Raw genomic sequence first — 13,021 nt, 5'->3', positions numbered from 1 at the left:
AACAGTATTTTTTCTCCTTTGTGATATGAAAGAACCGATCCATCTAAACAAGGCCGTTCGTTTCTTACTGACGTGATTTCACACATTCTGACAGCAAAAGCATTTATTTTCACATCAGGGGGAAAAATCAAACTCCTGCTAACACGAGCAAAAGAAAATCATAGATGCATGTTAGGAATGATACAAATAAAACCACTCATCCCGTCAGTCCCAATTAAATAATATATATACAAATCTTTACTATTTTTTAGTCCTTTCAAAATAAACGACCTAGTTATTTTTGACATATTCTAAAATAAGAATCTCTCGTAAATTTGAATTTAAAATATCCATCCATCTTCTCCCGCTTATCCGTGGTCGGGCAGTTCCAGCAGAGAGCCCCAAACGTTCCTTTCCCCTCATCAACCAGCTCTGACTGGGGGGTCCCAAGGCGCTCCCAGGCCAGAGAAGAGATATAATCCCTCCACCTGGTCCTAGGTCTACCCCTCGGTCTCCTCCCATCCTTACTAGGTGCCCAAACCACCTCAACTGGCTCCTTTCGACGCGAAGGAGCAGCAGTTCAACTCCGAGTCCCTCCCGGATGACCGAACTTCTCACCTTATCCCTAAGGGAGACACCTGCCACCCTGCGGAGAAAACCCATCTCGGCCGCTTGTATCCGCGACCTCGTTCTTTCGGTCATGACCCATCCTTCATGACCGTAGGTGAGGGTAGGAACGGAAATGGCCCGGTAGACAGAGAGCTTTGCCTTCTGGCTCAGCTCCCTTTTCGTCACGACGGTGCGGTAAAGCGACTGCAGTACCGCTCCCGCTGCTCCGACTCTCCGGCCCATCTCACGCTCCATTGTTCCCTCACTCGAGAACAAGACCCCGAGATACTTGAACTCCTTCACTTAAAATATATTAAATAATAATTTCCTGGGAAAAATGAGTTGCAATTAAACTCAGGTCTTTAAAAATATATATATTTGTCATGTCTCCGTGCTTTAATGTTCTAAAAGCTCTTTATTTCTCTCATACTGCCTGTGCTGCAGCACCTCTTTTCACCCTCTGTCTGAAACCAGAGCCCAGTCTGCTCTGATTGGTTACCTGGCCGGCTCTGTTGTGATTGGTCAACCTGCTTAGAGATGTCCCGCCCCTTACCCTCATCACATACAATGTGTTGGAGCGCTAGCCAATAGAAGCGCGAGTGTTGCACAGTGATGTCACTATGTTCCGGAAGTAAACAAAGGAGTACAATGGAGACATTTTAGACCCCATTTACACGCATACGAAAGGCAATCGAACCGAATACCATATCAAAAAAGTCTTCCGTCCACACGAGACCGCTCGGGAGCGCTGGAGACGCTGTAGTACTTATGCCGGGCCTGTAAGTGGCGCTGTACTTTCGCCACAAAATACACCATAAGCAACGAAGAAGACCCCCGAGCATGGTTGCCATGGTTGCCCTTCTGTTTACGCCCCGTGGTGGATTTAGCAACATGTAGGTCATGTAATTCTCCATGTCCACTTGTTGCTGATGGTTGTGGTAGAGGAGCTGTAGATTTTTGCACTAACATCTGTAGCATGGTCAGTAGCAGTAGCTAATGACAGTAGCTACTGACCATGCTACAGCAGTGAGCAGCAGAGGCGGGGGGAGGCGGGGCTATGGCTTCATCGTTATCAGGAAATGATCGTATAGGGCGTAGACACCAGCCAGAGCGTTCCGTTTGCAGATCCATCCACCTTGGGACCTCGTTTGCGGGGTCCGTTTCCGTTACGGCCTCGTGTGAACGAACGGGCTATATGAAAGAGAAACGGATACAACCGTTTGCGTTCTCGTGTAAACAGAACCTCAGCCTCTGAAGGAACACAGGGATTTTAGCCTCTGCAGACCATTTACATGCACTAAAACCTACAGGAAACGAAGAATAACAGGACCTCTTTAAAATCCAGACTTAAAACTTTTAATAAATGTGTTTTCACCTCATAGGATTTGTTCCTGTGTGTAACTAATATCAAAATAAGTGTCTTTATATCTGCTCACAACACATAGTTAGTGTGTATTACTGTAAACACACTGCTTATTAAAATAGTGCCGCAGCTCCCAGTATGATCGGGATTAGCTGTACAACGGGGAGAAATATAAAATATGCGAGAGTTTAATCCCCGAGCAAACAATGGTTAAAATAACTCCTCACGCAGCTGATGTGTGACTGCCGCTGTCTGTTGTTTGTCTTTGAAAATCAGCCCCTTCTTCTTCTTCCTTTTCTTCTGCAGCAGAATCTCATTAAAGAGAGCCTCGGGTTAAAGCGCTTTAAATCCGCTGTCAAACAGGAAACATGCGAGACGGAGTGTTTCCTACACTCGTGTACAATTTAATTTGTGAGGATTGTTTTTGTTGTGGATGAGCCAGAGGTGGGTTTGTTTTCACTGCTGTTGTTGCAGCTCTTTTCAGGACGGTTGCATTATATTATATATATATATATATTATATTAGTTCTCACTGTTGCATTAGTTGCAGGTCAATGGAAGCAAGGCAAGGCAGGGTTACAGGTCCATTTCTCTGCAGCTCAAATTAAATGGAGAGGAAAATTCCAGCTGAATTTGAGCATGCTTTGTTTATTTTACATTTCTCAAAAAACCTGCAAGCAGAATATCAAAGGACAAGCAATCAGCCTAATGGACTCTGCACTAGTTATTTTACATTTTCTTTCATTGTCTATTCTGTTTTTACAACAATACTAAGACAAGTCAAAAGAATAAATATGACACAACGAAATGTGTCTCAATGTAATGTTGGTTAATCCCTCAATGAGGGTCAGAACTGAAAGATCTCTGGGAAATGAAATCCATTGTTAATACATTTGGTATTTATTCAGGTTTCCATGGTGATGAATCATTCTGGGCTCTGTTGGATTATTATTGTAATTTCCTTAATCATGAATATTTATCTGAGCAAACTCCACCTGCGAATGAAGGTCATGAGATGTGGCAAAAAGTATTGAAGAAAATAATCAAATAATAAAACCGTTTTCATGACTTTGAAACCAGTTTAACCTTTAATGTGTTTCCCCTCAACACTTTAATAGGATTAGTTCCCGTGTGTAACTGATAAACATAAGACTGGAATATCTCTGGAATAATAAGGGATTGTCACGAAATGCGGTAAAACATTCAGGATGAATCTTACTCATGTTGTTGCTCAAGCTAACAGGAGCTAGCTGGCTAACAGAGTGCCACGGTGACGCGTCCTAAAACCCGGACGTAAGTTAGCATTTTACCACTTCTGGTGGAATACAACCATCTTATCGATAGATTTATGATTCGAAAATTATAAAAGTAGGGTAGACATGTGGAGATTATCCGGCTGAATAAAACGTGATCTGTCTCTTAAATGTGTCTCAACCTCAGACCTTATTTCCAGCTATTTTCCAAAATCCTACGGAGAAATGCTTTGGTTTTTGTCGAAGGAACCGGAAGGAGTTTACTTCCGGGTTTTAGGACGCTATTGTGTTAGCTGTTGCTAAGCTTGCTAATCCAGATCAGACGCCAATAAACTGCATATATAATAAATGTTTCTCTCCCACAGGTTTCTACATGTACATCGAGACGTCGAGGCCGAGGCTGGAGGGGGACGCGGCCCGGCTGCTGTCTCCCACCTTCAACATGAACTCCAAAACGTCCTCCTCCTCCTCCCCGGTCACCACCAACCCCACCTACTGCTTCTCCTTCTACTACCACATGTACGGGAAACACATCGGTAAGTCTGCAGCACGGTCTGTCTCAGGCACGCGGTATAATACATATTACAGCGGTTATGTGACCATGTCTTCGGTGAGAAGCCAGAAATAAGGTCTGTGGTTAACAAAAGCGGAAACGATATTTACATTTTATTCTAAAAGACTAAATATTTCTGTCAATACCCCACTGGTGAATTTAAAAACAGCAGCTGCTAACAAGTGACTAAATGAGACGACTACATTTCATCACGCCTTTAGCTTAGCGGTGGTGACGTGAAGTCATGTGACTGTGCTGAAGTTCGTCTGTAGCCTTTTAGCTTCTGGTGCTTACATTTATGCTTCAAAGATCGTGGCATTAATATGTGGGGATTATCCTGCTCAACAAAACGTGTAAGTAACATAAACGTTTTTTTCAGATTTTCTTTTCTGCAATATTCCGAAATCCAATGGAAATTCCCATTGGCTATTTGTCGAGGGAACCCTTAAAGGTGGGGTAGGTACGTTTCAGAAACCGGCTCGAGTGCACTCAAATTTGAAAGTAAACAGCCGAAAAGAATCCGCCCCTTTCTTCAGACTTCCTTACAGAGCCCCTCCTCCAGCACACATGACCGCACAATGCACGCCCAATGAGGGCACGCCCAATGAGGGCACGAGATACATTTGTGCGTGTACTTTGTACTTTTTACAGTATTACGGGTTTCACAGATGACATTTTTTTATGGATTTTTTGTCAAAGCACTTCAGATATTCATTGCTATCGGGAATATAACAAAAAGTGTATCTCGAGCCGGTTTCTGAAACTTACCTACCCCACCTTTAAGATGCTTACTTCCAGGTCGGCCTAAAGACATACGTCATCACTGCACAGCCATATGTCATGTCATATATACATCCAAATCAGATTTTTCACAAATTCAGATCTCTCTTCAATCGGATTTTAATATCTTACAGGACTGGCTATCACACAATTAACACAATTAAATCTTATACCATGGTCTTTGGTACCAGGCAGAAGCTCAAATCCAAACCTAATGTAGTAATAACATGTAAAAATGTCTCTATATATAATAAATAAAGCCATGCTTGTTGTCTAAGCAGATTGTGAGAACTTTGAAGCAAAACTCCTGGTTCTCTTTAAAGTGATGCATTGTGGTTAATCTTCGGTAAATCTTGTGACCTTCAGTGAAGACGTATTAGTTTATAACAACAATAAAGACCGGACCCTGTGTGTTCGTGTCTGCAGGAGCTCTGAACGTCTTTCTGCGCCAGAAGACTCAGACGGTGACGGACACATCCGTCTGGAGTCTGACCGGTAACCAAGGAGACCGCTGGCGACGAGCCAAGGTCAACATCCACCCAACCGCACCTTTCCAGGTACAAACCCCCCCCGCCCCCGCTTTATTTCAGCACCCAGAGGCCACCTGTATGGATCCAAACATCAACACTCAGTAAAAAAACTGTTATTATTTACCATTATTTTCATTTTTGATAAATCTGTCAATAATTTTCCCAATTCTCAATCAGTTGTGAGTATATTTACTAAAATACCATACTTAAGTACAATTTTGAGGTACTGTTTCTGCTACTATATACTTGTACAGCTTTAGTTACATTAAAATGTAAACATTGTAAAAGGTGACTTGTTGGGCTCTCACAACTTTTCCTTTAAAAAAAACCAAACAATCGATGAATGGAGGAACTAATCAACAGTTTAATCCATAATGAAAAAGCGCTCTTTTTCACACAGCTACAAACGTCAAATCCTGCTTTTACCTCAATCATGACTCATAATAATATAATGATAGAAACATTTAAATATAAAGGAGAATGTAATTCATTTTCTTGATTACGCTAACATACATTTACTTAATAATAATAATAATATATTAATTGTATATAGCGCTTTTCTGAACCCAAAGGCGCTTTACATTTGGGAGGGAGGGTAGACAAACAAAACAGAAACAAAGACAGAACCAAAAAGAACCAAAACACAACAGAAAAGCAGTCAGGAGGAAGTTGATTGAGAGGGGGCGGGGCTTATGGATACAGAGTTGAAGAGGTGGGTTTTGAGGCGGGACTGGAACAGGGTGAGGGACTCAGACTCACGGAGGTCTTGGGGGAGGGAGTTCCAGAGCTTCCGGGCTGCCACAGAGAAGGCTCTGTCCCCGAAGCTCTGGAGTTTGGCCTTGGGGATTGAAAGCAAATCGGCTGAGGAGGATCTGAGGGACCGGGGTGGTTGGTAGAGGGTGAGGAGGTCAGTGAGGTAGGGGGGGGGCAGATGGTGGAGGGCTTTGTAAGTGAGGACCAGGAGTTTGTAATGGATGCGGTGTGAAACGGGGATACTTAAAGAATATTTTCAATGCAGAACTTTGTGCTGTTCTAGAGTACCTTCACAGTGTGTATTATTACTGCTACTGAAGTAAAAGGTTTAAGTAATCAGTTTCCTGTCTTCCTGTGTGTTAGATGGTGATGGAGGGAGTCCGAGGCGCAGGCATCGAGGGAGATATCGCCATCGATGATGTAACCATCGAGGAGGGCGAATGTAAAGACCCTCCCCCAAACAGTGAGTAACATCAAGTCAAATAGAATCTAAAAAAAGTGATATTTTAAAGTAGGAAAACATGCAACTTGCCCCCAAAACATCAGGTTGGGAACCCCAGCTTCAGGTCTGCCCACAACTTCAACTGAATTTCCAGAAAAACGTGAATCAATGCTCTTGTTTTTAAACTTCTTTCTCTCTCTTCCCACACAGATCTAAGGTCGCTTGCCCCTCCCTCATCACCCCATATATGGCAGCTGTGCATCACTCTGAGTCTGGCTCTGATTGGCCGGCAGAGGTGACCCCCCCTCTCTACAGGACGCCACATCATTTGACTCTTCTTACCCTCGCTTCAATCCCATCATCCCCCATCATTAAACACCCCCCCCCCCCCCCCCCCCCAACTACCAAAGATAAGGTCAGAGCTTCAGAGAGGGCTGGCTCAAAAGGTCAGGAGGTCACATGGAGACACGTCAGGTTAGCTGCTTCGAAATGCTTTCACTCTTTATGCTAAGCTAACAACATCCTGACACTTAACTCAGAGAGCCAGAGAATAAGTTCACTTACTAAAATATCAAACTTTTAACTTTCAATATAATTCTAAAGCTTTTTGAAAGAGTCCCTTTTATACTTTTTGGGAGTTTTCCCTTTCCTGTAGTTTGTTATATAGGTTTCTGTGCATTTAAATGGTCTTCAAAGGCTAAAATCCCCGTGTTCCCTCAGGGAGAGCTACTGATAGTACAGCGCAAACACACCCATGAAGTTTTGCAGCTTAGTGCAATTATTCATGTGGAAGAGTATACATGCTGCCTTTGTTTCCAAGACAACAGTAGGCAGAGATAAAGAAAAATGAAAGCTACAGGTCCTGATGAGTTGCAGAGTTATACCTCAAAACTACTGTCTTATTTGTGCATTCCCCCCTGAGTGAGTGTTAAAACAATAAGAAATAGTTTGTAAAAAAGTAGAATAGCTGCCAATCCTCCAACAGCATTTTAAGAACATTGTTTTCAATGCAACTTCTGAAAATCACTTATTTGGTATTTCACCTTGATCCGGTTTCTCCTGTGATAATTGATGACCTTTGGTTTCAGCTCAGCGTCACAAAGCACAGAAAAAAGAGGAAATCACAGCTTGAATGTCAACCTTCCTAAACACCCACCATCATACCACCCCACTCATACCTCCCCCCTCCTTACTCCTTACCCTTCTGCAGATCAACAGTACTGTAACGCAAGCTGGACGGACGAACTGCATCTCTCTGTTTTTGCGGGGGAAGTTGACTTTTTTTCAGTGGGAGGTTACGGCAGTATTTTCAAAAACAAAAGAACTTGAAGATGTTATTTTGACGTCTGTCTGTCTGAGGAGGAGTTCCCTCTCTGCCACGACATCAAGTGCCTTCAGACTCGCAGAGTAAAAGAACGCAGAAAAAATATAACCGAAAAAACAAGAGACCGTCGGACATCGTTATGTCTTAATGGCCAAGGAGAAGAAAACAACCAATTCATATTTCTTGGTCTAATTATGCAGAGAATTAGTTTCTTACAGATTTGCTTTCTTTTATTGAGATGAAAATGTTTATGACGACGAGGATTCTGGGAAAACAGAAGCCATTTTCGATGGCGTATAGAAGAGGCAGCAACAAAGACACAAAGGGAAGCAAATAGACTAATACGGACATGAAGCTCCTTTGCTTTATTTAACGATTTAAAGAACAACCCTGCAATCATAATCTGAGGATCTGTGACTGGATATTTCAAAATACAAGACAACCTGCTCGGACGATTTCAAGCCTGAAGCAAATGGGATTTCTCTCTGAACTATTTTAGTATTTCAAAATAACAGATTTCAGAAGGAGGCGGAGACTTTGACTCTAACTGAAGTCATCACTTATATTAATCTACAAAAACTGGAGCCGGAGTTTTTGGAAGAAGGAGAATGAAACATGTATTGTAAAATCAAATCTTATATTGTTCCTATAATATTATAAAGACAGGGGGAATCTTTACACGTTTTATGTACTTCATTTTTGTTTCAACAAGGGTGGGATCTTAAATTGAAGTTTATTTTTTTGTGGAAAGACAAAAAATGTGTGGAAAATTTGGAATATTGAAAACCCAGGTGCAGTATTTTTTGTTTTGTTAGTTAATGGTTTGAGATTTAATCAACGTTCTGCTGATAAAACATTTCTACTACAAACCAAAATCCATAGTGAGAATTCATCGAAAAAAGCACAAAAATACATAAATGTTTGTTAAACAGTTTACGCATCAAAACACGCCTTTATGGAAATCATCAGATCTGCATCTTAGGTATTATTAAGAAGCCCATTTCTGCCAAAAAAAGACAAACAGGTATACAAAGTTTGGAGGCTGAGAATTATAAAGATTCATTGTTAATAATCCCAAATCTAAAAGACCGAAAAATTGCAAACTTTTGCTTAGCTTTTAGTTTTTTTGTAATTATTTAGGCTTAATTCTCAAAGGACTGACTAGAAATGATTACAGTTGATTTACTTTCCCTTTGTAATGGAGTTAACTTTAAGAATTAAAGGTTCTGATGACATGTATTGTAACTTTTGCTGAACTTATAAGTTCATCTTTATGACTCGATAGCTCATATTTTATTAACAGTCTTTTACCATTCCTAACATTTTATCATTATTTGTTATATTTTTTGTGGCAGAAAGGGGCTTATGTACTGAAAAAACCACACAACTGCCATTTTGATTTAAGTGGTTTCACAACATATGTTAGAAAATAATAATTTTAACTTAAAGACATTTAAAGACATGTTTTTCAGCATCATTTGGTTCATTTATGCAACAAAATTCTGAATGAAACAGAAAATGTGGGTCTGTTATTTGATATAATTGAATATCAGTCAATTTGATTAACTCACAGTAGATTTCACAAAGTGTTTAGGATTCGCTGTGTCTTTAAAATGGACTTTCTTAAGAAAAAACCCCAGTTTGTAATGTTTGTACTTAAGAATAATGCTGATTCATCACTTACATCTCAGCCACTGTTACCCTCACATTAGACTTTGATGCGTTTAACAGAGGATGTATTAGATAACTCATACTCTCGGATAAACATCATTTATTTTCCTTTTTCATCATCTCTGTTTGTTTTTCCACTGCAGCTAATAATCTGATTTACATTATATCTCCTCTGGGTGTCAGTTTATCCGCCTCTGCATCATGATCACATTAACTCTGTTTATGTGGCATCCCTGGAGATGATTAGTCGCATCTGATCTTAGCACAAATGGGTTTCTTTAAATAACGGGGTCCAAACAAAGATGGCAGCCAACAACTGATCATTGTTTCGGTAGACTTTTTTTTCTTCTATGGATCCTAGTGAAAGACTCAAAATAAAAATACCCTTTCCCATTGAGAAATCAGATACTTAAATACAATGCTAGAAAAGTATATTATAGCACATTGGCAGTGACATTTACTGTCTCCTATTTAGAGACCACATTTCCCAGAAGTCCTGTTCTATAAAACACACTTTTTGCATCAATGTTTGCTGTAAGAATTTTCCCATATCGATCTTTGAAATCAGTTGAGTCACTCAGGCTCTCAAGTAAAGCATAAATTGAGACCTGTGTTACAAAACCATTAAATGTTCTGTCCATATGATAATAGTTGTCTTGCCTCGTCAAAGACTATGCTGCAGTGGAGAAACTCTTCCTCATTTATTACCCTGGGGTTATATGTTATATTTGCATTTTGGGGGGGATGGTGTGAGGGGCAATACAATAACAACTTTAAAAAAGCCACCAACACGTGTGGACGTGTGAAGAAAGATATTTTTATAACTGTGATTATTCTCTGCAATATATTCTCAGATCAGTTAGAATGACTGAAGGTTACACTGCATTCTGGTTATTATTATTATGATTATTATTAATAATAAAAATACACTCCAAATGTAATTTCTTACGGTTTTCTTTCTTGGCGTCTTTATGCTGTATTGTGTGTCATTCTGTGGGTTTGTATTCATCACCTTGTGGGGACATACACCTGTTGACATTTGTGCCTTGTTGGGCTCATAGAGGTGGGGAATCTTGTACACTGTCCTTGTCGGGTCTTTCTTATTCAGTTAATCATTGTCTGGACTGTCCTCGTAGATGTTCCTTGTGAGGACTCAGATGGAACATTGTGAGGACTCTCCTGGTACATGATCATTGTAGGGACTCTAGATGATCCTTATGAGGACCTTTCTTATAAATTATCATTGTGGGGACTATACTTGTAGTTGTTCCTTGTGGGGACTCTTCCAGTAGATGATCCTTGTGGGGACTCTCTTTAGAGATTATCATTTTAGGGACTCTACTTGTAGTTGGTCCTTGTGGGTACTCTTCCAGGTCCCTGTGGGGACTCTCTTTATAGATTATCATTGTGGAGACTTTTCTTATAGTTGGTCCTTGTTGGGACTTTTCCAGTAGAGGATCCTTGTGGGGTCTCTCTTGACAAATTATCATTTTAGGGACTATACTTGTATTTGGTCCTTGTGGGGACTCTTCCAGTAAATCATCCTTGTGGGGACATTATAGATTATCATTGTAGGGACTATACTTGTATTTCGTCCTTGTGGGAACTCTTCCAGTAGATGATCCTTGTGGGGACTCTCTTTAGAGATGATCATTGTAGGGACTCTACTTGTAGTTGGTCCTTGTGGGTACTCTTCCAGGTCCCTGTGGGGACTCTCTTTATAGATTATCATTGTGGAGACTTTTCTTATAGTTGGTCCTTGTTGGGACTTTTCCAGTAGAGGATCCTTGTGGGGTCTCTCTTGACAAATTATCATTTTAGGGACTATACTTGTATTTGGTCCTTGTGGGGACTCTTCCAGTAAATCATCCTTGTGGGGACATTATAGATTATCATTGTAGGGACTATACTTGTATTTCGTCCTTGTGGGAACTCTTCCAGTAGATGATCCTTGTGGGGACTCTCTTTAGAGATTATCATTTTAGGGACTCTACTTGTAGTTGGTCCTTGTGGGTACTCTTCCAGGTCCCTGTGGGGACTCTCTTTATAGATTATCATTGTGGAGACTTTTCTTATAGTTGGTCCTTGTTGGGACTTTTCCAGTAGTGGATCCTTGTGGGGACTCTCTTGAGAAATTATCATTTTATGGACTATACTTGTATTTGGTCCTTGTGGGGACTCTTCCAGTAAATCATCCTTGTGGGGACATTATAGATTATCATTGTAGGGACTATACTTGTATTTCGTCCTTGTGGGAACTCTTCCAGAAGATGATCCTTGTGGGGACACTCTTTATAGATTATCATTGTGGGGACTCTACTTGTATTTGGTCCTTGTGGTAACTCTTCCAGTAGATGATCCTTATGGGGACACTCTTTATAGATTATCATTGTGGGGACTCTACTTGTAGTTGGTCCTTGTGGGGACTCTTCCAGTAGATGATCCTTGTGGTATCTCTCCTCTAAAATTGACCATCTTTTTCTGTCAGGCACATGCTTGGTATTACTAGCCTCCAATGAACAAATTACTTCAAAGCAATGCATTGTCCTCACAAATGACAAAAACCTGTTATTACCTTTCAGAAACATGTCTACACACTAACATTGTGGAGACCCTGAACTCTAAACGGTACATTTGACAGTACAAACTTGTGGTTGTTTAAATATCTTTAGGCAATGCAATAAAACAGAAATGCTTGTAAATGTTGGAGTTCATAGTAAAGACCTGCCATTGTTTGAATTCAGTCAAAAAACGTAAAGAAAAACAGGATGTAATTTCTCTGATTTAAACAAAATGACTGACAGCTTAAAATGAACCGGCTAATGAGAGTCTTGAGTGAACAGGGGGGAAATCATAGACTGTATATATAAATGGATGTAGGGTCCGTGACGTCACCCATAGGATTCTGCAGAGTTGCCGAGAAGCCCTTAGTAGGCGGAGTCGGCCACTAACGGCTCGACAGTGACGTCAGAGTTCAACTCCCGCCTGCTCCAGCCTGCTCCAAATAAGAGGCGGAGCCGAGGCGGGACCTGCTGCCACCGAGCTGGAAGTTCCAGAGCTAGCTGAAGCTACCAAGCTAAGCTAACATGCTCCCCATCTGCACACTGCCGTGGCATTTTACGTTTCTAAGGTAAGCGGACATGAAACCATTCAGCAAAACTATAAATAATAATCTAAGTTATTGAGTTTTTAGCATAATACTTCAGAATCTTAAAATCCCTTAACGTTTGTATGCAATTGTGCTAAATTCAACACTGGAATCAAGCAAATATTAATATGTTTGCATGACATTAGTTATTTATATTTTGATATCACTTAATTATACGTTTAATACATTTAAGTCAAGCTAAGGTACATGTGATGGTAGCTAGTTAGTGCTCTTACCTGTGAGGCCTCCTCCAAACAACATAATAACCAGACTATCATTAAAACTAAGTACCAGTTCTAGATCCTTGACTTTAGACAAACAATTCAAAAGACAACATGTATTTAAAGACCAATCTTTATTTGAATGTGCCTCTTAACCTGAGATATTAGTTATACAGTAATAGTATTGATAATCTAAAAAAACTGAGCAACACAACAGTCAACTTTATATTTCTTATTTTCTAAAGCATTTATTATTTTCATTTTCCCCTCTCATATTCAGTGTGGACGGATTGAGACAGCGTGGTGTCCAGAGAGCTGCAGAGACTTCAGGGAGAAACCTCCGTGTGATGGACGTCCTGTCTGTTGGTGTGGAGAGGACTGAGGGTCTTTCCTCTG

The 13,021-nt window shown here is 40.6% G+C and overlaps 1 protein-coding gene across 1 annotated transcript in view; it reads left to right on the top strand.

Moving 5' to 3' along the window:
* Positions 1-6,646, top strand: part of LOC117444093 (MAM domain-containing glycosylphosphatidylinositol anchor protein 2-like) — a gene marked incomplete at its 5' end in the record, with an annotated part of 45,707 nt that extends 39,061 nt beyond the window's left edge. Inside the window, 4 exons of the mRNA XM_034079809.2 lie at positions 3,569-3,739; positions 4,963-5,093; positions 6,183-6,282; positions 6,472-6,646. Coding sequence (XP_033935700.1) covers positions 3,569-3,739; positions 4,963-5,093; positions 6,183-6,282; positions 6,472-6,560 — 491 coding nt within the window. The remainder of the gene's footprint in view (positions 1-3,568; positions 3,740-4,962; positions 5,094-6,182; positions 6,283-6,471) is intronic.
* Positions 6,647-13,021: the final 6,375 nt, after the last annotated feature.

This window comes from Pseudochaenichthys georgianus, unplaced genomic scaffold (assembly GCF_902827115.2).
Source record: "Pseudochaenichthys georgianus unplaced genomic scaffold, fPseGeo1.2 scaffold_731_arrow_ctg1, whole genome shotgun sequence".
Classification (NCBI taxonomy): Eukaryota; Metazoa; Chordata; class Actinopteri; order Perciformes; family Channichthyidae; genus Pseudochaenichthys; species Pseudochaenichthys georgianus.
The sequence above is the reverse complement of the archived record's forward strand: the minus strand, read 5'-3'. Positions and strand labels throughout refer to the sequence as shown.